The sequence below is a fragment of the Lonchura striata genome, chromosome 3 (genome assembly GCF_050655825.1).
Source record: "Lonchura striata isolate lonStrDom1 chromosome 3, ASM5065582v1, whole genome shotgun sequence".
Lineage (NCBI taxonomy): Eukaryota > Metazoa > Chordata > Aves > Passeriformes > Estrildidae > Lonchura > Lonchura striata.
The window spans coordinates 44,182,501-44,207,622 of record NC_140705.1 but is presented as its reverse complement, the minus strand read 5'-3'; the positions used below and the strand labels follow the sequence as shown (position 1 = coordinate 44,207,622).

Sequence of the window (25,122 nt, the reverse complement as noted above, 5' to 3'; positions counted from 1 at the left end):
TAACTGCACTGTGCTAAGCGCAATGTTTTTTCTCCCCATGCCTTAAACACTGCAGAAACTGAGAAGTGTCAAGGGAAGCACGAAGATGAAAGGGACATAGATACAGCTTTCAAGAACAACTTACACATATTTTTCTGTGGCTTCATACTCAAGGGTTTTGTCTGTGACCAGGCAGGTATAAGAACTAGTAACTGCATGCACAAAGAGGGGAAAAAAAAAGAAAAATAAAACAACAGCACGTTTAAGTGCATTTTTTTTTTCTTGGAGATTTATTTTGTTTTAATAAATCTGACACCAGTCAGGGAGAGAGAAAAGCATTGCAAGACCGAAAGGAAAGCAGAGCACGCTTAGGGTGCTTCAGATTCTTGCTCTCTTGAAGATGTTTCATCAAAATGTCTTTGAGCTCTCTCCCTAGACTCAGGAGTTGTTGGATTCCCCCCACCCACCTTTTTTATTTTTTTGTTGGTTTTTTTTTTGTTTGTTTGTTTGTTTGTTTTTTTAAAAAGCGAGCTTACTCGCCCGGTGTGATTTCCAAGCTTTCACAGCTCTAATAAATAAGGAGCACCTGTAAAACAGTAGCTTGACTTAAGTGAATCTGTACAAAGGAAAATATAGAAATACAGTATATACATAGTGCTCATAGTGCACCATCACTACAAGGCTCTGGTTCAACTGACTCTGCTGCCCTGCTCCCAACACCGCTGACACAGACACGGCTCCTGCAAACTGCTCCTCTCTTCCCCGCAGCAGCCTTATAGAAAAGGTGTACTCTGAACACTCAAGAGTGAACAATTGCTTTATTCGAGTTAGTAAACAGTTACACTGAATCACAAGGTGATCTGAAATATTTTTTTTCATTTTTTTCTTTCTTTTTGATTTTTGTGGGGTTTTTATGGGTTTTTGTATTTTTTTTTCTTTTCTTTTTTTTTCTTTTTATTTGTCAGAATGGGATACTCCACAACTCTCTTACCAATTCAGTGCCAGTATAACATGCTCTAGTGTACTTTTGGACTCTTGGCTACAACTGTACAAGTGCACACAAGTAAATTCTACCCTGTTATCCTCCACCCACTGATTGAGGATCAAATTGCACATTTCTCTTAACCATGACAGGAGAAAGCAAACAGTGAAACAGAATCATGGGGGATCTTTCTCACTTTACCCTTGTTTTCATTGGTTTGTCCATACCATTCTAATTATCATGAAAGGGCTATGCATATGGAGAGATTGTCTCACTGCCTTCCTGGATCACTGAAAACCATCAGGGTTGAAATTTCATCCAAGTCTTTCGTGACGCCCAGCAAATATTCCCCTCAGATTATTTTACACCTTGAGGGAATTTTGGTCTTTAGTTCAACACTCTTGCTCTGTTCCCAAATGGGGCGCTATTTAGGGGAATTTAAAGAGAAAGCTGAGAAGAATAAACATTTACTGAGTTCTCTTGGCATTCAGTCTCTGAAAAACCACAGTATAAACTATTCATGCTGCTTCTTACATCTGTCAAATCAAAAATTAAAAGCCATAAAAGTGTAACACTGAAAATATGGCATTAGAAAGGATAAAGGTGGCCTTTGTAAAAATAACAAGGAAAGTATATTAGCCAATAAAATATTCTAACTCTTCATTTAAAAGTGCATCATGGGTAGGACAGAGATGACTCTGAAGCGTTGCTACTCCAGTATTACCCCTTTCCCCCATCAAAACTTGAATAGGTCCAAAACCATACAATGCAAATCACGATTCTTAGTGTAGCAGCAAAACCACAGCAGTTTTTCAAAGGAAAAAAAAAAAATTAAAAAAAAAATCTGTATCATTGTCCAGTCTCAAATATCTGAACTTCGAAGTCAGTGAGGGAAAAGTACCTACGTTGGTCCATGTGGTTTTTGAAACCTGGGTGAAAAATCCCCCCCAGCAAGAAACAAAGAGGAAAAAGCGTTCCGAGAGGAGAAGAGGGGTGGTCGCAGGAATGCTGAGCACTCTGTGGATCCATGATGTGCTGTCTTCTGGGTCAAAGGCACCCGTGGGACCAAGACTTCCTTGGGGGCTTCATGACAGGAAGCTGCTTTCTTTGCTGGACTTTCAGCCAGAGGGGATGGTGAGCGGACCGGCTGGTGTCATTTGGTGGAGTGCCGTGGTTTGCTCTGCTCCCTTTCTCCATGCAAGGTACCCTGTCAGTGAGCGCTCCTGCAAAGCAGACAAGCAGAGGGGGTCAGGGAGAGCAGCAGGAGGCTCACTGCAGGCAGGCAGCCAGGCTGAGGCACAAGCCCCCTGCTCCAGCCTCACCGGCCCCTCGTGCCTCAAGGGCCATTGGGACACACAGCCCCCAAGGTTCCTGCAAAGGAAGATGGAGGAATTCCTGTGATAAAAAGCTGGAAGATGATATAATTATAGTTAATTCTCAACTACACCCTGGCAGTTATAAGCGCCTGAGTCTTAGTGTTTCTAGAGGATACTGGGAGATACACCATTGCTTCGTATGCTTCTACTTGCCTTGTCAGCTGGCCACGTAAGCTACCTAGCAGTGATTCTGTCTCCCTCCACAGTGAGCTTTGGACTTCATCTCCTTGGATGGGATCTCCTGTCCCCTACAGATTTGGACTGAAACTCTGCAGTACTTATCAGCCTTAGTTTTGATGCTGGGGCACACTTTCCTTCTCAGTCTGCTTCACGACCTCCCTTTCACACTGGCTCCTCTGCAATCCCTCTCAACAGCGTGCCTGTATCCCCTTGCCAAACGTCCACCCTCCTTACAGCAGAGACTGGAAGGCACATGGAATATGTCGACCAGCATAAACTTCCATGGCATGGAGACCATGATATCTAGGTTAAGGAGTAACGTTTGTGCTTTCAGGCAATGTGCCCAGTGAGATGAGCTTCTTTGTGTGTACAGAGAGCTGTGAACAAGAACTAGACTGAGAATTGGGATGTATCCACCTACTAAGGTGAAGTACACGGCTTCTTTCTGTCACATTTTTTGGCTTGAAGTCTTAGTGTAAAAAGGGAAGCAGAGAAAATTAAACCTGTAATGTCTGAAGCCTCCCACTGCTCTCTCTTTCCATACATCAACAGAAATGAATTTTCATCCCTCACTAGCCAGTCTCATAGTACATGGTACAGCACAGACCAATAAGGGATTTGGGAGGGAAAGCATAAAGAAGTTCAGTGGCTCTTGATGCTTTCTGCCTGGAGCAGTCATCTAGCTGTGTAAGTTCTGTCTATTTTCCCCTGGTACAGAGGGACTCAGTGTAACAGGGTGTGCAGAACAGCGAGAAGGACCTTCCCTGTTGACTGATTGATATGGCAGTAATAGTGTTTGATGAATGCATCTTTGTAGCAATCAAGTTACAAAATAAAAATCCGTATCAGGCATCGCACGCAAAGTTCTATAAAGAACTGAGAACACACTAGTCATCACTGCTTCAGAGCTCAATGCTACGCACCTCGTGGCAGCACTAGCGTGCATGACCAGCACAATAAAGTCAGCTATTTATATCTCCCCCAAAAAAACCCAAATTACTTTTTAGGAGAGCGACATATGCTCTTCACCCTAGCTGAACCTGCCTTCAACACCCATCAAATATTGCTGATCAGATAGAAAAATTGCATCAACCACAAAAGAATTTTCATCAGGGTAAAGCAATGGAGTTGAACTTATGTGAGTTGTGCTGAGGTAAGCACACTGGGTTTTGCTTGCTTTCCAAAGTCAAGTAGGGCTGGGCTGATCCTGAGTTGGAAGACCACCTAGAAGTTAGAGGCAGTCTGTAGTTCAAACCCAGGAAGCAGCATGGAAAAGATGGGGGAAAGAAAACAAGTAAGAAGGCTCAATTCTGCCCTATTGTTAACATGGAGGGAAGGAGAATAAAAACTGGATGATGACCCAGCTCAAGCGGGCGGCTTGGACATTCATCTGTGTGGGCTCAGATAGTGATGCAGTGCTTCCATGCAATAGGTGAGAGCTGCACTGGTGCCCTGTGAGGCTGTTAGTCAAAACTGAGCAATCGGCAGCTGTGACACAGGCAGCATTCACCCACGCAGAGCTTCCTCTTTGGCTGATGCCCGACACATAAGGATTTAAGACCTTGCTCAGATCAGCACAGAATTAGAGAATGGCAGGTCAATTTGGCAGCTCAGGCAAAGCCTCCCCACTCTTTGCTCCCTCTCTGCAGTTACCCAGCTCTTTCCAGGTGCTGTTGCAGAGCTACAGCCCTTTGTCCTGTGGTGGGAATCTTGCTCCTGCCTGGTAGAGCCAAATGCTGGAAGTGTTCCTCACTTCCCTGCCACTCCATGCTGAGGAGACGGGTGGCTCAGCTGTGGGGAGATATCCTTCTTCTGTTCCCCCACAGCCAAGCACTGATCCCTGTGTATCTGCTCCTCAGGAGCCAAGCATGGCAGCATGCTCCTGATGGCCACCAGAAAGAGCTGCTTTTCCACAGCATCCTCCCCAGTTATGTCCTGCTCCCTCAGAGGGGCCATGCCATTGACATGGCTTTGGGCTCACACACACATCCAGACACACACACAGTTTTTTCCATGTTTGCTTCCCTGTCATTCTATGCCCCATTGAACATTTCTGTCTCTAGATACACATCTTATTGTTCAGGAAAAATTAGACACTGGGTGGGGAAGGCTGAAACAACCGTTGATGTGGACTGGCATAGCAGAGTTTCCATAATTTAGCACAGCACTTAATTCACCCAGACAATGAATGCTGATGTGCTAAAAGAGGCCTGGCTCATCTGGGACATGCATGGCCCTAGAGTAAAGGCGCTGCAATTATTTTCTCAGGGAAACTGCTCTGAAGATAAACCACAAGAGTGCAGCTAAAGTCAGCATGGGAGCAAGCTCAGCCCTGGAAACATTCGGGAATCATCTGTTACTTGTAATAGCTCTGTAATTTTTTAATTTTTTTTTTTTTTTTTTTTTTTTACAATTCTTAAAGCAGTTCAAGCTTCTTCATTAAAACCTTCCCCTTTTTATACTCTATGATTTATCTTTCCATGAGCTAATGGAAGGGATGCCACATGGCAAAAGACAGGGAGGACTTTTAGCTCAAATGGGAAAACAAGCTGAGTCCTTAAGCACCAACACTGGATTTCAAAGACAGTGATTTCCCTCTGCTCTGACCTTGTAAGCTAAAGATCCTCCACAGCTTTGGGTCACCTGTAGAACTCAGGCTCTCCCTTCTACCGAAACATGAGCTGTAATCTGAGCAAACATTGTGACTTTAGGGAATGCACTGGGAAAGAGCCCTGGGATTTGCTTTCTATGCCTAGGCAGAAGTGGTAAAGACACCCCCAACTCTATGAATTGTTGCACCATTTTCTCCAGGCTATTACTGATGGGGGGGGTCCCTGGTTTATATTTTGGGGCATTCTGAGGTATGTACATGGGTCACAAAGAGAGGAAAATGTCATCATGATTTTGGACTTCTAATCTCTACATTGGAAGTGAATCCCTATGGCAGACAACAGAGCCTGCCAGGGCCAGTCCTGATTGTAACTGGGAATACCTCCACAACAGCAAGGCAGCCCAGTCTCCCCCAGTTAGTGCAGCACCAGTGTGTTTGCCAGCTTTGTAAATAGTGCGCTTTGCCCCACTGGTGTGCAGATGTGGCAGAAGATATTATTTTCCTCTGAAAAAAAAAAAAAACCCAGCTAAATTTTCAACAAATACTCCCATTCTAAGCTGGGATATAGTTGAAATCTTGCAAGGTATTAAAAAAAAAAACCCAAAAAAACAAAACAACCAACTAATCCACCCCCCCCAAAAAAAAAAACAAACTAACCACAACACCCCTCAAAAAAAAAAAAATCCAAAGCAAAAAACCCAACTGAACAAACAAAACAAAACAAAACAAAAAGAAATAGAAAGTAAACCAAATCCAGGCAGTTTCTACTCTCCTTTCCTGAAAACAGGCAACTGCTGTGATGTGATAACCCTTCTTTGAACATCCGATTTTGTCTGAACAGAATAGTAACTTCAACTCCTATTTCAGCAGTGGGCCTAAACCACTATTCTAAGGTGCTTCTCAATTTTCTTATTCAACCTGATCTCTCCAGTAAAACCAGTTAAATAGCCAGAGAAAGGCAGTTTAACTGTTGGTAGTGGTAAGGAGGATGGTGAGGATGGGTGTCTTGCTGAGCCATAGTCTGTACCTCCCTAAGAGAGTCCTCCTCACCTGGGCTACAACTGGGCCTGGCTTTTTAACCTTAAATGTTATTGTGGGCCACAAAATTATAATAATTACAATAACAAAACTTTTTGAAGCAACAATGAACCTTCTTAGTGAAAAGTTTCAGAATTCTCTATCAGGAAAAATCGACATTTTCCCATTTTCCTATGTACAACTCCATTGTCCATAACCATCCAGGACTGCATGCTGGCACTGTCCTCACAGGGTTTCTACCTGATTTTCACAGCCCTTGTTCTGGTTCTTTTCAAGCCTAAACAAGCACAGATACAGACTCATCGAAAAGCAAGGGGGCATGCTCAGGTGGCAAAAATGTCACGTGGATTATCCTGTGGGAGAAAGAAGAGGAAAAGCTCATTCAGAACACATAAGGAGCAAGTGGGTGAGACCTGGCATAGACCTCAGTATAGTGTCAGGCACCTAAGGGCGTCACCCTTATCCTCAGCACTGAACTGGGCACTGAAAAACCTGCTTTGGGCCCAAACACTGCTTTAGATTTTATCTATTTCTCACCCCAAGAAGACAGGAACAATGTTTTTACCACCAAGATAACCATTTCAGCAATAATTGGCAAACTGCTTTAAATAAAACTGAACTGGCATTTTAACTGATATTTCAAATTTAGGGTCAGAATTCAAATTTTCAGTGACTTTGTCATGTATCATCTCTAATCGTGTTCAAGATTCTCTCGATTGGAGAATTCCTGTGGGAAAGGGCTTTTTTTTCTCCTCATTTTGAATAAGGAACTTAGAAGTGGCAGCACAAGTGGTTCATGAAACTTTATAAATATTTGGAGCATAAGCAGACGACATAAAGTTTTGGACTTAACCACGTGGGTTCCAAATAAATAGCTGAAAATTGCTTTAACCATAGGTTTCAATATCAATCACCTGATGATGGGATGCAGATCTTTCCAGAGAGGCCAGAATTCCATAGTTATGTCACTCTACTCTACCCAATCCTGAAACCCCCTATTTTTTTTTTTTTTTAAATATCTGCCTTCATAGAAGATGATTACATTACACAGCATGAAAGTCCAAAACTGGGACTGGAAGATGGAGCACAGCAGGGAGTATGGGTGTCCTCTCAGCAAATGCAGTTCAGCCTCTTTGCCTTTAGATAATTTGTTATTGAAGGTTGGCTCAAATTTAAGGCAGCAATGTTTCAGAAACACTTGGAAAAGCAAGCCAGCTGCAGGGCAGATATCATTACAAATTGAGACACATGTTGTACAGGAATACCATTCTCTTCAAATACCAAAGTTGTGTCTGGGGAAGCAAAGCCACGCAAAGGAGTCGGAGGCAGGACCTCAATCCGTAACGTGCCGAGGGCCTTCAACTTGCATAAGAGGCACCAAGTGCTGAGTGCACACTGTACTGAGCAGGATTAAGCCCAGATATTTAATCAGCTGTAATTTTCATGGTAGAAGCAAACATTAAATAGTTGAGGGTTCTGCAGAATGTTAGAGGTTACTCCAATTCATGGCTCTCACGAGATGATCACACATGTTTCCAAAGACAACTTTCAGTCCTGCGAGTGCAATGCAGCTCATTATCAAAATAATGTAAATAAAATCATGATGAGTAGGTCTCAGCTGTGAGGCTTTGACTGGTGGAGGTACCAGAAACGTGCTTACCTTTATGGGACCAACAGGAGACAGCAAGTAATCTGGAAACAAAAATTGCTTCAGAAAATCTTGCTTACCACTGTCTGATTTCCTCCTGACTTCTTGCTTAAAGAGCTTTATTTCTACTTTGCTTCAACCTTCCACTCTGTTTTTTTAAACAATAATTTGATTTTATCTTAAAATCTACAGCTCATTGCTTGAGATGTCCAACTTTTTTATAACCACAGTCCTCAGAAGTGTTTTGCTCCTTTCTCTCCCACTTTCAGGTATTGCTTGTAATTCTGTTAAATAATTTATAGGCTTCTCACAGTTGTTCAGAGCTCACTGCTCCACACTGAGGTTGGCCATGGTGTTTCAGGGTCAAGCTTCACAAAGGCTGTGAGGTGCTTAGCTCCTCATCAGATTTCAGTGGTAATCAGACACATACCATCCAGCATCTTGGCCCCTGCATGTCAAGGCAATCGATGTCTAGATTATGTTTTCACAAGTGTTTTTACAGGAGCCTGTTTTACTATGGTCTTTGTTGTTAGGGACTCTGTATTTAATTATGAGTTGTGCTTTCCTTCCCACCCCCATAAAATTTCCCTGCACCACTGACTTCAATAGCCCGACAGCACAAGGACAGGTTGATGAAGAGCTCAAGTCTCCCCATAGGGCTGTTTCACACTTAACACTTTTCAGCGCAGCCAAACCCGCTTTGAACCAACTTAAATAAAAGCAGAATTTTAGATCTTATACGTATGGAAGTGCCTGTTCAGTCTTTAAAGCCTGGCAAAGAATTATGAGCAACTCATTGTTTCATTATGAATGTGGGTTGTACCAGCTTAGGGAATGCATGGTGCCTACTTCAATTCAAATGATTTTAATTTCATAAGACAATTAAAACTAAAAAAGGCAAATAGGCAACAAAATTTTTTTCTGAAATCAGTGGTCTGAGGTCCTGGAAGCTGTCAGGTAGACTACAGTTTGTAGGTGTCATAGGTTCTTCAGATTTCTGTGGATCTGTCAATTGAGCTATGCCTTTTTTGGCTGCCAAGTTCTGGCTGTGTGTTTTGTTTGCCAACAGTCCTAGATGCGTATTACCTTTACAAATCAGTTTCTAAACTGAGTTCAAGAATCAGATTTCATATTTGAAACATATGCCCCAGGAGGTTTTATAGAAAAGCAGGAGGAGCCCATCAGAAATCAGCACTTGTTCCTTTGATTCAAAGAGTGTGCAGTGATCTATGGCAGCGTACCACGAGCCTGCTATTTACTGCCACTGAGACGGAAGTTAGCACTCCCACACCCCGGCAGCAAGATGTGGGAGCTGAAAGCTACCCTGGAAGTATGTCATTTTATACTTCACTATTTTGAGAACCCTTTTTTTCTTTCCTTTTTTTTTTTTTTTTTTTTTTCCTGGGAAATCCTTTTTCTGATTTCATATACCTGAGAAGGTATATAGGCAATTTTGAAGCATAAGATCATACTGCTAGAGTCAGGCAGCTCTCAAGGGCAAAGCTTCAGTTCCAAGCAAATGTGTTTAAGGCTTTGTGGTGTTAAAAGTCTCTCCTCTCCCCTTTTGGATAAATGGAAAATTTCTGTAGGCTCATAAGAAGTCAGGTGAAGGAAAACTTCTGAAGCAGAAGAGTAGGTGTTAAGTGTATGAGTCCAATTACTCTACTGATTTAAATTAGTTTGGCACCAGTGGAACTACATCCAGTTAAAATTAGCTAAGGCTCTGGCCCGTAGTACCATGTCAAAAAAGATGACTAGCATAGAAATGCATTCAAATATAGAAAAACTGTTTTCAGGTGTATCTTTAAGGTCAAATTTTGTCCTGACCATAGCAAGTTGGGCAGAGGTAAGAAAGATGTTGGTCGATAGATACCCCAGTGACAGAGGAGAGATAAAATCTGTAAGGTTAAAAAAAAAGGAGGTTAATAGCTATGCCCCTTGCCTCAGGAACATCCAGACCACATCAGGAAATCTTGTGCTGGACCATTATGGGCAGAGGAGCTCAAAGTGGGATATATATTACTTCTGCTCTGAACGGAGTGTTCTGCATGCGGTATATTTTTACAAGTACAATGCATGGACTAGACAGCTGAAGGTTTGGACCTTTCACACAGGAGATGCTGACCCTGGGACATACAGGTGGCTCTGTAGGTGGCCATACACCTATTATTTCCATTACTTCTGGAAGAAATTCTGCTATCACAAGCAGAAAAACTGCTTCCTTTCCTGACCCTTCTGCCCCCAACACAGGATTACCCAACACACACACATATGCACACACAGAAGCTAGTTGTGGGTTTAGCATGTGCCACTTCATTTTCTCATTTAGTTTAACATAACTATCATGTTAAATCCAAGCAGACCTCAGTGTTTTCATTTCTTTGCTTTAGGAAACATTGACATCAAAGCTGGCGGGTTAAAACTGATCCTGCCAGGGCATAAAGCATGTAGGCAGGCAACACTAACACTGCTAAATTTAGAAACTCACATTGCTCAAACTTGAAAATATAACACTCAACAGAATACACTTCCTAGCTTCATTCCTTTATCATAGCAGGACTTTGGCACTGAGACATCTTTTGATAGTTTTTCAAATTGCTTCAAGTTAGAGCAGCTTGACAGTCCACATCCTGATGGAGAAACTAAACTTTAACATCAAGGATTATGTTGCTGATTAGCACTTTCAATAATCAAGTAATTGCTACATTAAATAATTCAGAAATTGGCAACTTTCCCAAAAAGGTCATGCTTGCACTGATTCCTTTTTAGAGAGTCCATGTTGCTGTTACATGAATTCAATCTGTCTGTCCAGAACTCTAGCGTAAAAATATTTGGCTAATTTCCTTCTTGTCACACAATTTGATGGGAAATAAAATCCAGGAAAAGTTGCACATTAGGGCAATATGTTCAGATTTTCCAATTCAAGTAGATGAGAAACAAGAGAGAAAAGACAGCTGGCTGGACCTTTTTTCTCCCAGGTTAGTGTGGCCACTGCTATCAATACAAACCTCCAAGGGCCCAAATCAACACATTTGTTAGTGCAGCTTCTATCATATTTTTAATTTATTAGAATTTCTATGAGGTTGGAGTCACTCTTAAGGTATCCTCCCCACAAGCTGACTGCAGAAGAAGCGTTTTATCTCCCAGCTTCCCAAGGCCTGGGCAGGAGGAACTAATGCATGGCCATGGCAGAGGTCAAGGATGTGGGTGCAAGAGGCTACACTGATACTTTCCTCTCTCTGTTGCCCCCTCTGCACAGACACAGACAGGCTCTGACCTCTGCTCAGTTCTCACAGGCAGGGAGGGCAGAAATCTAAGAGAGAGCCCTTTTGCTCCCCTAGACTGGCTATAACCAGCAATGCTGAAATAGCAAAAGTGTTCTGCATGAAACCACAGAGTCCTCACCTCAAATCAATCATCAGAGCTGTACAAATCACTTGTGCGTGCCTTGAGACGCTCAAAACTCACCCACATTTCACTGAGGTACCCACTGGAATGAGATGGTTACCATGCTGTTTACTTCTGCAGAGTATTTGGAGTATCCTCTTTCCCTTGGAGCACATAAGGACCTTGGTGTCCCATATCTTCTGACCAGAGCCTACTTCTTTTCTTTTTCTGGAGGAACAAGGGGATGGACACAGACTAATAACCATCACCATGCCGTGGCTATGCTACTGCACAAGCCCCAGGGGTATGGCAGACACCTAGGCTGGGCTTCTTAACTTCCAGCATCTATGTGGATGTCTAGGTCTGTGCCAGTCACCCTAAGTTTACCTCACTACAGGCAAAAATAGGCACTCCTAGGGCACAACTCATCTGAGCTGTCTCAGTTGTTGGCTCTGGGATGAGCTCAGCTGTCTCTTTGAAGTGCCTGCTTCTCTAGGTTAAAGAGAGTTTAGACAATTAGCTCAGCTGCATCTTTGTTACAGATGTCTGTATTGGGTCAGAGTAATCTTGCCTGGCAACCTGAAAACTTTCTTGTAAGACAACCCTTACACTGGGGCAAAAAAATATGAAAAACTCAGGATGAAAGAGAAAATCACTATTCCTGAGGATAATCACAGTAGCCGTTATTAACATTTAGAGAATACAAAGGGCTGAGGACAGTAACTGAATGATAAGGAATCCTTGTCTTTCCAATGCAGCTTGTTCAGTTTGCCAACTTTCTCTGTCAAATACTATCTGTGAAGTGATGTCATGAATAATCAGGTCAACAGGCAAAAATACACAACTTGGTGAAGCCAGAACTCTCTCAGAGGGTTTAGGCTCTGGCTTTGAATGATACTAAACTCCTCTTGGGACTGGGACCTTGAAGAGGCAGCACAGCTGCAGTGTGGATAGTCCAGGCAAGCAGAAATAGATGCTGAGAACCAGCCTGTCTTTGACTACAGAGTAAGCACATAAATGTACAAGTCTTCTAGCACTGTCTTGAAATAAGCAGCTATGAGGAGCTTCAACAAGGTGGGAAAGGAAGGGTTAACCATGGCTCCCCCAAAATGTAATAAAAAGGGTACAGCTAAATTGTGGCCTTCTCACTAGATCAAATCACTACCCCTAGGTAGAAGCATGCATACATTTATGAAGGGAATCTTTCAAGCTCCAGAAGTAGCACTGGGGTTTGCAATAAAGATACTGCTGCTCAGGGACATACATTCCATACCTCAGGGGCAGGTAGGGAGATCCCCACTAATGGGACCTATGAGTGTGTAAAGATTTTAAATACTAATTTGACTTCCAAGTTACTGTATATGCTAATTACTAGTCCAAGAACGTGATAGTTGTCCTCTCTTCTTATTAGTATATCTTTTATATGTGTCAGCACATGCTGAGAGCAAAGAATAATGGTTGTGTTCCACCAAAGAAAGTAAATAAATACTGTTGGTGATCAAGGGAAGAGATGTTTCCAGCCCTGCAACCAGCACAGGGAATGCAGTGTTAACAAATGAGAAAGGAGTCTTGGCTATACTATATATCTTTGAAGGTGCAATTAAGCCCACACTGATGGAGCAGGGAGATACTGCAATGGCCCAGATTACACAGCTTGCTGCTGCTATCCGTGGCTGTAGGTGCCAAACACCACTGCAGTCACTATTTGTGCTACCAGGGATTTACTGGAGGCTACAGAATATTCCACGGATTGTAATGAAATCTGGCATGTCACCAAGCCACATCCGGCAAAGCATCAGTATTTTACTGCTGAACAGATTTCTTGCAACACCCACCATTTCCCCTTTTCCTGAAAGAAGCTCTCCGTGCTTGTGAATCTAAATAAATCCCATTACATTAGTTTTATTAAGGAATATATTCAGTGCAGGTAGCACAGTATGCAGCTGCAGTGCCAGCTGCAGGTTGAGCTCCAGGGGGGGACAGGAGCCCAAGCATGAGCACCAAGCAAGAGGATGGGAATGGGCACTGATCCTTTCTATAACAAAGGACACAGGGTGACCAGACACTCCCAATAATCCCCAGACTTTCCTGTGCTTAGACTGTGAGGGTATACAAGGTAAAAAAGCCCAAGGTTTCCTTTGTTCTGGATCCCTACTCAAAGGCATCAGCTCGAGCTGTTGTTTTGTTATTTATTTATTTATTGCAAAATTATGAAATTATTTTAATGACTGGGATATCTAAGAGTTCTGCTACAGAAAAGAGGAAACCTGGTCTGATTGTGTGAGTGTGGGGTGTGTAGCTGTGGAGGGCTTCTGTCCCAACTCAGGTGGTACAGAGTGACTGCCAGAGCTGTTCTTGCGTGGTCAGACAGGGAAGAGAGAGTTTCTCGCTCACGGGTTTGAAGCATCAGACACATAGTAAACTAAGAATTTTATGAAGATGCTACACTATCAGAGGGATTCAGTAGAGTGGAAATTGGAAATTAAGGATGAGAGGTTTCTGCATCTGGAGCACTGTCCTTGGACAAGCCATGGGGGTTGGTCAAGTTACCCATATCTCCGCCTTGGTTTGCAGCCCTACCAGGAGCCACAAGCATATACCAAGCACAAGGCTGGGGCAAATCTCAGCTGCTTTTCTAAGGTGGGAGACTTGCACTTGCACCAAAGGCAGATACTTCGGGTAAGGCAGCAAAGCCCCATGGCAGAGGATTTGCTTCAATAAGCTATAGTGGGCAGGTCCCAAATAGCCAGCAGTCCCTAAGCACCAATACACCAGAAAGGATAGCTCATGGGGAGGAGTTCAGTCTCTAGAGAACAGCTCAGTGGAAAGCTAGGGTGGAGTCTGGAGGCAGACCAAAGTAAGATGGTTGGAGGTGACCAGTTGCTAAGTCCATTGGATCTGAGCTAGCAGGAAGCCGCTGGGTCATCCAGCACCATGCTATGCTGCAGGGCAGTTTCAGTCATCATGAACACTTGAGTTGCTGTGTAACTTAGCTGGAATAAGTAAGCAGATTAATGGCCCACACCTGTACCATATTCTAGGCAGAAAACCACTGACTTTGACATACACAGCACAGTAACTTCACAGCCAGAACCATCATGATATGTTCTGTGAGCAAAAGTGTAATGAGGCTGCTGATGAATGAAGTACTGACAAGTACAGATGCAATACAGCACAAAAAACAATATCATAACACAAATAACAATAGTTTTCTGGAAGTGCTCATAAATTGGAATTTGTATCTTTCTGTTTCATAAAGGCCACATCCACATGAGGTTGACCTCATACCTGAAAATACTGAATTCTATTCACACAGAAGGCAGTAGTGATTACACAAACCTTTACTTATTCTGATTTCGAATTCGGAGACACCTCCTTTTCAATGGTGGCTCCAGATCCTCTGGCCCTGTGCTGAGTATTGGCGTTGAGATAATGCACGGCGCAATAGCAGTCTTTTCTGCTGGTTTTGGCACAGGCTGGATCACGCAACCTGTCTTGGGCAGCATCCTCAAAGCATATGCATGGTCCTCGTCTGCTGGATTGTTAAGGTTCGGGTCCTGCTTGTCTCCCCCAGCCAGGGGCTCCTCCCCAGTCTTCTTGCCAGCATCTCCCTCAAGGTGGCAGTTCGACGCACAGTTGTTCTCCTTAACGGACTCCAGCTCGCTCACCGCCAGCTCCTCTGGGGACTGGGCCTTTTTCGGCTCCTGGGGCGGCTCCGGGTTCTTGGAACCCTCTGTGCTCTTTGTGCCATTCACAATGACGTTGCACACCGCTGCGCCAGCTTCCAGTCCTGGCGTGCCAGAGGCCAAGGAGACGGGACAGCAGTGAGCTCCATCACTGCACGGTAACGTTTTTGAGTCAACCGGGCTGCAGTTGTCCCTGCAGTCACTGCAGTTCCTTTTGTCTGAGCTACCAAAAGCCAAATTTACAACACTGTTAGGTTCACGTTCAACTTTCACTTGGGCATGTAGAGCCCTGTGGATGACATTGTGCAGCCTAGACCGGTGGCCTACTGTTAGGTCTATCACACCGTCCTGTTGACCCTGTAGCACACTGGGGAACCCAAATTTACTGTTCGCTGGACTACTAGGTCTGACAGTCAAATCAACAACTTCATTTTTACTGTGCTCCTGAAGCACTTTCGCTTGATTAAGGGACTGGCCTGAGCAGCTCGGTGATGAGTCAGAGGATTTGGATGATCCTTGCTTTGACTCTCGAGGGGATGAAGAGCTATTGGTTGGCTTTGCCCCAGGCGTCTCGCTGGAGGTACTTGGAATGAAGCTTTCGCCATTGCTGGAGAAGCCATTGGGGGGTTTGGAGTCATTGATGTGAGGGATGGGGATTGGAATGGGGATGGGAACGGGCAAAGGGACAATGACGGGATATGGCACTAGTAGAGTTGGGGGTGGCACCAGTGGGGCAAGGGATGGCAATCCAAAGTTCATCATCTGTGGCATAGGCATAGGACCATTTGGCATCATGCTGACAGGGGGGAAGGGAAGGCTAGGCAAAGGAGCTCCGGGAGGGGGAGGTGGCAGCAAGCCAGGAGGATTCCCAGGCATGGTAGGTGTTGTGGGGGGATGGATATGGGGGGAAAGCATTGGCCTGTGCATGGGGCTGGAGGTGGGACCCATATTTCTGGGACCACCTGGTGGGGGACCAATTCCAGGAATCATTGGATTGGACAGAGGGCTGTTAGGATTTGAGGCATGGTGAGGTGGCCCACGAATAAATGGTGGACGGATTTGCTGCATAATTTGCTGTTCCATGAATATGGGCAGAGGAACTGGCCCACGGTTTGTCATCACCATGGGAGGACTGCGAGGAGGGACACCAATTGGAGGCACAATGCTAGCAGGTGGCTGGACAGAAACTGGTGGAATATTTGGATTCTCACTGATGGGAATAGGTTTGGGAACTGGCGTGGGGATTTTAGTGACAGAGCAGTTGGCAGTGTCAGACGGAGAGGCAGTGGTAGACGCTGATGGTCCAGGGCCTTGAATTTGGCCAGCTGCAGACGCTGGGGATGGGGCTTTTCTCCGAGCATCTGCTAGCGGTATATTCCAAGAATCTGGAGTCAGCAGCTGCACCCCAGTGCCTTCTGCTTTATTTTCGACTGGAGGATGTAATGTACTGCACAGTCCAGCTGGAAGATTGGCCTGTGTCTCTTTGTAGAATATGTCCATTTTGTACTGATTGAGACATTTTGCACTGCAGAACTGAAGCCTTCTTTCCCCGTCCCCAAAATCCAGATACTCTTTTGTGTGTCTTATGTGCTTACACCAGTCACATACCTACAACACAGTAATAAAATCAAATCAGGTAAGAAAAGCAATCTTCTCTTCATAGTGTTATTTTAAAAGTAATTTTTCAGTTGCTAAATATATTATTTTTCTAACAGGAAAAATAGAAGTTACATTTGTGAAAACTGCACCTTTTTTTCCTCCAACATATTAATGAATTGAATGCCACTCCCTTTTCTGGCTCCCACAATCTCAGTTCTACCTTATACGGTGCCTTATATGTCTGAAACCCAAAGCACAGAGAAGAATCCTCGGCTGGCATAAACTGTTATAACACACATATGTAAGTATGCAAAGTCCATATGAGTGTGGCTGTGATTACTCCTTGGTGGTAATCTAAGCACGCCTGTGCCATCTGAGATGCCATACTACAGAAGGAGTGTGAGAACTGGAAAAGGACTCAGAAAATTGCTGGAAATGAACACAAACCATTTTCTGCTAAACTGCAGGACACAGTAACATTTAGTATTCTACTAAAGATATCAAATAATAAGTTGGAAAGAGTGTGATATTTCAAAATGGCATCACAAAGCAAAAAGCATCATTGATTCTTTGTCCTTCATTCCAAGGAGAATCTTGGAAAAAGTCAGGATATTTGTGTAAGGTTCGAATAGTCCCAGTTTGTGATGTTTCAGCAAGCTGGAATTATTTTCTGAGCTGTTTGACCACTTTTGTGTACAAGTCACTTTGAGTAAAACTTCTTGGCAAGCAAGGACCCGTTTAGCAACTTTTCAAATACTATGGCAAAAAGTTTGCATTGCAGGCTCAATTTTGTTTTGTTTCTCTGCTTTCCATTTAATCCTTTTTTGTGTTGCTATTGGTGTGGTAAAGGCACAGCCAATTTTTTTTTTTAAATAAGGCTGCAGAACTAATTAAGCTGTGAAAGGTTTTCCCAGTTGTAAACCACTAGACACCAAAGTTCAAAAAATAGTCATTCTAGGCTTCAGAATCCATTACTTCAGAGAAATTATTGTGATTTCATTAACACATTAATTTTGCAACACCAACAGCTCTCACAGATGGTGAAGACATGATCTACAATTCAAATATGACTCTTGTTTGCACAAATGCCTTTCCTTCATATGGCATTTTAAACAAGAATTAATATGAGTAATCTTGCCATAGCTATAAACAGATAAACAGATGTCAGATTTTTCAGTGCCTCACTTTTTTGACAGAATTTTACACACACAAACCCCCCCCATTTTTGTCATTTACATTAGTTCTCAAAATACTCCACAGACAGAGATTTTTGGTGCTCTCTATCAGCATGTTGAGCCTATGACCATGTCATAATATATCCTGGTATTGTTTGCTCTGCCTTTTTCAAATAGCCCATGTTAGCTTGTTTTGAAATTACTCTATCTTTTGTACAAAGGAAAAAAATACACTAAAAACCCCAAAGAAGACTATGGTTGTGAAAAGACTGCATTAAAAGGATAATTAATTTTAATAACTATTGGCCATATAAACAATTCAAAACAACATATGCTGGGCATCTGATTACCCATCTCATTTAACTCTCAGTTTTCCTTTAATATAAACAGTGGCAACATTCTTGAGTTTTCAGTAATATATATTTAATGTATATAGGCACACACACACTATATGTTATGGCTATTAGCCCATTTAACTCCTTGACATTTTGGCTATCCTGTCAGGTCACTGGTTGTTTCCTTCCTGCTCCCCTCCCCATTCACACACATATGTGCACACACTCCCTCTCTTTTATCCCAGCATTTAAATCAAGCTAAATAATCAGTTGAGAAGCAGCAACCCCTAAGTCAGCCCTGAAGTTTGTGAATGCAGGACCCAGATTTTTAGCTTGTGCATACACACACTGTGCCTCATGAAATAAAGCAGAGGGGCTGCTGGTGCAGAGGGGCTGCTGGTGCTGCTCGGCACATGTGGCACCAGCAATGCTGTATTTCCAGCATGGTGCCCCATGGCAAGAAAGGAAATTTCCCAGTGCAAACAAGTCCAGCCCTGCATTGAACACACAGTGATGGTGTCACACCCTAAAATAAGTGGACAAAAAGGCTGTCAAATGCACAGAACAATTGAGATAAATGCCTGCACTGCCATGGCGCATGCATTCCCTCCAAGCATGGGGCAGACGGGACATCGGGAGTGCAGCAAGCAGGGCAGAGGGGACAATCCCATTTCCAATAGCTCCTGGATTTTATCAGCTATCAGCTCTCCATCTGCTCCCCACAGGAAGGCTCAGTGGCCATCACAGACAGCCCTGGAGCTTGTGCTGCAAATACTGCAAACACACAGCAGTGGTACCGAACCATCCAGCATATTTGGCATGGGTGTGGGGTTTTGCCACCCACCTGGCACGTCAGCACACATGATGGAACCATCCTATAATCAACCTCGTGAAATTTTCTGGCTTGACACTGTTTTCAAAGGAGACAAAAGAGGAATTTGTGAGTCTACACTATGAGGTAATAGGATACTATTTAACTCAGTGGCACTGCTGAATCTACCTTAAAGTCATTTCTGAGTGAGAGCTCACTGCTGTAGCCACAAAATGCTATCTATTCAGCATGTATGGAATCAGGATGTACTCCACCACGTCCGTCCTTCTGCTTGCAGATTATGCTCTTGCCCTAAGGGCTGGCAAAGATGCAGAGGGTCTCCACAGGTACCCCAGCAGCTGTACAAAGAGCTACTAGGAGCTCCCAGACAGCTCCTGAGGCAGGCTGGGGTAGGATGAATCCCACCCTGGCCCATCACCATCTATTTGCAGTGGAAAGATAAGGAGGAGAGTGGCCTCAGAGGTGTCTGCAGAAAGAGATGGAGCAGGACTTCAGGTGCAGTTGCAGTGAAGACTTGCCCCTTCCTTTGGGACAAGAAAGTAAACCACCTCATAAACCCACTGCCAAAGAAGTGCCTGAGAAATATGAGAGAGTAAACCCAGCCTCTTTATCTTTCTAGGAGGAGCCCCGTCCATGACCTTAATTAAAGGGACTGAAAGGGAAATACAGCCCTACAAAAAATTGTGGCATCTTTTCCAATAATTTAATTTTATTAGTCAGCATTTGAAAAATTCGCTAAAATGCTCCACTGTATTATTGTTGTATTGATTTGTTTATCTCCAGTGGGCTCCTGTGTCTCTCCTGGCTAAACAAATATTTTCTATTCCTTGGTAAAATATTTAGAAATCCTTCTTGCAAATTCTCTACTGATTTCTCCAGTTTTCAGTAATTTGCTGAGGAACAAGAAACTCTGCCTCACTCACATATTGATCACAGACCCTTCTGTATATTTTATCACTAGATGAAATTCATTAAAGCCAGAGAAATTAAAGGCAGCAAACCTATTCCTCTGAATACCATGCAAAGACCAAATATTCAATAATTATCTCATTGATTTCATGCAATGTCTCAGTGTTGAAGCTACAATATCAGTGAAAAATGCCCATCTTCTACATTCATGTATTTCATAATTTTCTTTTGGTTTTTTTTTTCCTCTCATTCTTTTTATGTACATAAGCAATCAGTCTGTGCTGCTTAGTTAAGATAAAAGGTATAAAACTGTGGGACTCATATGCAGGTAATATGTAGGTTTGACACCTCACAATACCATACTAAACAGCAGAAAAACAGTCTACAACAACAAGGAAATTAGTGGAGGAGAAAAAAATGTTACTTAAGAATTAATGAATCAAGTCTGTCGTACAGAATTGATCATTTAAGATGAGGTCAATGAATTTATGATACAAATGGCTTTATCACTAGAGGTAATAAAATGGAGCAATATCATTCATTTTGTATCTAAGTAATGATGTGCTCAGACTAATTACAGATTTCTTCTAAAAGCCTACACTGATTAGTTCAGATGTGATAGGTAAAACATATATCTCTCCATTCAATAAAATAATATTTTCTTATCTGTAGAACACACAGCTGATGTCTTATTTTTTTAAGTACTTGCATTCTGTATGGAACATCTCTGTTCTTCACAACCAGCTCATAATTTCTCTGCTCATGTGTTCTCTTTCCTTCCCTTTTCCTGCCTCATCCCTTCCTTTCGTTGTACAACCAAGAGAAGAGCTAAACTGTTGCAGAGTGCTTATTGACACTGCACACTGGATTTGGTAGTGCTTACACATGGGAGCAGCTCCCTAGGTTTCAGTGGGATTAGTCACAAGCATTAATGCTGTAGGATCACATTTGGAGGGTCTGACCCAGCACCAGTGGAAAACAATGAAGAGGCTCATCTTTAATGCAATCCATCGGCTTTGGGTCTGTTGCTTAACACTGGCCCCTGCTCACCCTGGGGTCATCAAGAGCTTTGTTCCCAATCTCAACAGCAGCAGAGGCACAGACAGGGGTTTTGGAAGGAGCTGCAGAAGAAATCCCCAGGAAAAAAATAAATGTTGTGAGATTGAGTTACTGACATTTCCTAACAAACATAGGCACAGCCACCATTTTGTACATTTCTATCAACAGGAGGTTGGACCAGTAGTGGTGTCACCGACAATGAGCGTGAACATTCCTAAGATAGAGGGTCAAAACTTGCAAGGTGCTGACAGATCCCCTATGCACCTTCATCTCCTTTGGAAAACAATTCTAGGACTGCTCTGCGGCAAGCACACTTCACACCATGAATGCTAGAACACCAATCCTGAATGACAGAAAGATCAGTATTAAGATAATGGCCTATCTCGTTCAGCTGCAACGCAACAACCCTCAAGAAGATTAAATTTACCTAGCTGGGGCATATCCAAGGCTAAACAACAGAATGAACATTCCTTCAGTACATTTAATGTATTTATATTTTGGTGGCGAGTTGCCAGCACGCTACTTACAAGCTCAATGACTTGGTATCATTTATCTGCTCTCCCGTGAAACACACAGCAGTCTACACCAGGAGACAACTCAGAAGACACTGCATCAGCAGAAACACAACTCGTGCCTGATATGGGAACACTGAAGATGCCAGGACTGAGAGATCCCATAATGCTCAGATGTCTCTAATACAAAGAGCAGGAATAAAGCCATTCCTGTTGGCAGCCATACCTTTATTTTGATAGAAACATCCAAAGTAGAGTTCAGACATGGCTACAAGGCTGCCTTGCAGGCACAACACAGGATCCTGCTACACCTAAAAGGGCCACACTTGGACTTCAGGCACCAGGTAATTAATATTTAAATCAATTGGCTGTCAAATGCAGACACAAAGTTCACACATTGGTGCAGTCCACCACTAACCTTTGAAGAATAATCTGGTATCAGACACTACTTCATTAAGAAATTCACTTGGCAAAACCTGTTTGCAGAGGTATTTACATCAGCTCTAGAGAAACCAAGAACAAGTAGCAATGGAAAAAAACACTGCTGTGATGAAAGAGACCCTTTGCCTCTAACACAACTCTTTGGATGACTATTAGCTCCATGGTAAAGCTTAGCAAGAGGACAGAAAGTGGTCACTAAAGCAAAGATGTGCCATTTTCAGCTTCTCCAGAACCAGAGGGTGACTGACAAAGCTCCTCTCCTTGCTCAGGACAATGCCACTGGGGTACGCCTTGCACAAAGGAGGGTTGAATCACATCTTAGGACCAGGTTTTTATCAAAGATGCTGAACAGATGCTGAAGATTATCAAAGACTCACTTCTTGGCATAAAAAACATGTATTCAACTTTGCTGAGTAGTTCCTACTTCCTTTTCTCACTGTGGTATCCAAGTGCTGTCTCTTTATATACGTTCAGGCATATGTTCTGACTTCACAAACACCACTACACATTTCCTATATACTGTCCTGGCCCTGGTTGCCTTTCCTTTTAGCCCATACTGGTCCTGGAAGGGTCATGGAAGTTCCCTGAAGTTTCCAGTACTGTCTCCCAGCCAGGATGTGTGAGGCATGGAGGCAGAGGCTCCCACTCCATCCCAAAAGCCACAAGGTGAGGACACAATGCCTCTCCCCTGCACACCCTTGCAGCTCAGTGAGAAGAACCCCACACACCAGCCATATGTTTTTCAGCAAGAGCCCATTTCTTTTAAGTCTGCCAAACATTGGACAGAGGAAAAATCTAGAAATTAGGAAGTGGCCAGAAACACACATACAGAGGTTTCTAGTATACAGACAAATGAGTCACAGCTACTGTTCTAACACACAGCTCAATCACACCCTCTGCAGAACACACAGCAGCTGCTGCAGCAGGGACACCAAGGCACCTTGAGACCCAGGCCCCCTCACAAGGCTTTGAGCACTCCCAGAAGGACACTAGGGAAAAATTCAGTCAATTAGGAGGAAAGAAACCTAGATCTTGTGTCCTACAGGTCTATACCTAACTGTCTCTAAAGGAGTGTGAAACCTCTCTCTGCTCTCCTTGTCAGCTCCCCAAACATATTGGGAAATGTGGCTATCTGCAGCCTCTCTTCTTTTCTCCATTTATCCATTAACAAGGCTTCTCTTCAGAGCAGGTCACCTAAAAGGTAATCCCCTCATAGATCCCACCTGCAATGCTAATCCTGCAAATGGCCCTATTTCTGCAGTCTGTTGCCTAATTAAGAACAGAGAAACTTTGGGGCAAGAGCCGTTCCTCAAGCGTTAATGTTTCCAACCCTTGTGAGCATAGAGAAGCTGTGGCCGCAGTGGAGCTCTGAGTCAGACTGAGACCTCCTGCAAACATCAGTTTCAGTCTGTATCAATCATCACCTCTTTTTCTGCTCACCTTCTGAGGGTACCCTGCTGTGGAACACCCCTTCAGGAGCCAAAGCCCCCACCAGGTTCTGAGGGCACTGCTCAGTTCTTGGCGCACACACACTGATTTGTATGACACAAAGATTGTTCCAAGGCATTAAAGTTCCCTTTTAGCATTTCCTGACTCAAAAAAAGACAAATATGAAAAAGAGCAAGGTAGGCACACTGCTATGCCAGTTGAGAAGTTGGGCAGGTGAAGATCTGCAGAAAGACACAACCATGCACAGAAGAATGGGGTCAGAGTGAAGAAGAGGGGGTAATGTGTTCCACCCAGAGGTGATGGAAAATGACAAACTCCTTTGAGAGGTAAGCAATAATCAGTATAATATCCTAATGCTGTTGTGCTTTTTTTCACAGCTAATTGAGTTATCACAAAAGGCATTCAGCTGCCAGCACCCAGCGCCAAGAGATAGAGTGGTGCAGCCTTGCCAGAAGCTGCTGTCGCTCACCAGCGTGTCCCACATTTCTCTGCTTGATCCTCCTCCAAAACACCCATGCTCAGCTTCCTCCTGAGATGGACCAGGCAGCCTGGGGCACAGCCAGTGCCTGGGCAGGTGTGCAGGGTGTGCATGTCCAGCACTGCAGCCGCCGTGTGCCAGCCCATGGGGTTGGGGACTTTGTCTGGGGGTCCCCAGCAGGCACACAGACTGTCCCTGAAGGGGGAGGGCAGTTCACAGTGCCTGCTTTGAAAACAACTATGACTAAGTCCCTGCCTCAGCTGTCATGACTGGGAATTGATGCTCTTTCACTACCAAATATCAAGCAATACTGTAACAGGCATAATCCTAAGTGTGGCTCTAAGCAGTTTTCCAGCCTCGATCACCATTTTTGATGTCTTATTGTAAAACATTCAGCATGTTTATTGTGGCAAGATTTTTCTATCCAAGATGGCTTGTGATAATTTTTTTATTCGGATTGTTCCATTTGAATTGAGTGATTATTATAAAAAACAAAAAGAATCATTCCAGCTGAAACCTGCTGCGAAGGAACCCCGAGGCAGGCTCTAACACACTGTGAATGTGGTTACAATATAGCTCATAGCGATGCTAGGTGTGAAGGAAAACAGATTTTTACAATGTTTGGAGCTTTGTGTAAAAACAGTTGACAAAACAGAACACTGCAGTTGCCTACAACTTAAAACTGTCCTGTGACAAGTTTCTCTCTGTTAAAAAGATACCAGAGCTTCCCTGCCTGATTTTCTTTCCCTGATGTTACCCTCCTAAACATCTTGTCCTTTCAAAAATCTTTACCAGTTTTCTGAGTGAATACTGATTTTATGTCATTTAAATGCAGGACTCACTTTGTCTCCATTTTTCATCCTAATTATGCAAAAGTCTAAGCTACATGAAGCATAAGGAGAAAATAGAGTTATTTAGTAATTAATGGCTGATGATAAATTGATTCCATTTTCTGAATCATTGCAGTTGTCATCTGCCGTATTTAAAACATAGGGATTTTCAAAGCCCTTGGGCTCCTTTGTGTTGGGGGGCTTTTTAATGTTCCCAGTCAAAAAGAATGAATGTGAGTTATGCTAATACCCAGTGGAAATTCAGGTTGGGTCTTATTTCATCAGAGTGGCTACATATTTGATTTTGTATATAAACAGCTGAGCTCTGTGTTTTCACCTTCAGTCTGAGGCTTTGAAACCACAGAAGGAACTTCGGATCTAAAACCACTGGTGAAGCTCAAAATATGGTGGGCAAAACTTCGGGGAAAATGAATGTAGTGTGAGGTGGGGCTTGCCAAGGGGGAAGTTCTTCTCCCCAGAAACGTTCCTGGCTAAAATAACACAGAATGGGACAATAGCAGCATTTAAATCTAAAATCTTTAAACTAAGGTTTTTACAGGGGTACTATACAAGAGCGGATTAAAGGGCATGTCTACATGGCTGTTTCAGTACTGGC

General features: G+C 43.4%; 1 protein-coding gene across 6 annotated transcripts in view; it reads right to left on the bottom strand.

Moving 5' to 3' along the window:
- Positions 1 to 246: 246 nt before the first annotated feature.
- SOBP (sine oculis binding protein homolog) overlaps positions 247 to 25,122 on the bottom strand; it is a 113,909-nt gene continuing 89,033 nt past the window's right edge. For 4 of the 6 annotated variants that reach the window (XM_021553790.4, XM_021553789.4, XM_021553791.4 and 1 more), the window contains 2 exons: positions 14,541 to 16,495; positions 247 to 2,184 (listed from right to left, as the gene is read on the bottom strand). In XM_021553790.4, the coding sequence (XP_021409465.3) occupies positions 14,543 to 16,495 (1,953 nt within the window). In that variant the 3' untranslated portion in view covers positions 247 to 2,184; positions 14,541 to 14,542. Of the gene's footprint in view, positions 2,185 to 14,540; positions 16,496 to 18,840; positions 18,907 to 25,122 lie in introns of all 6 variants that reach the window. The other 2 variants (XM_085576479.1, XM_085576480.1) reach the window with 1 other exon arrangement.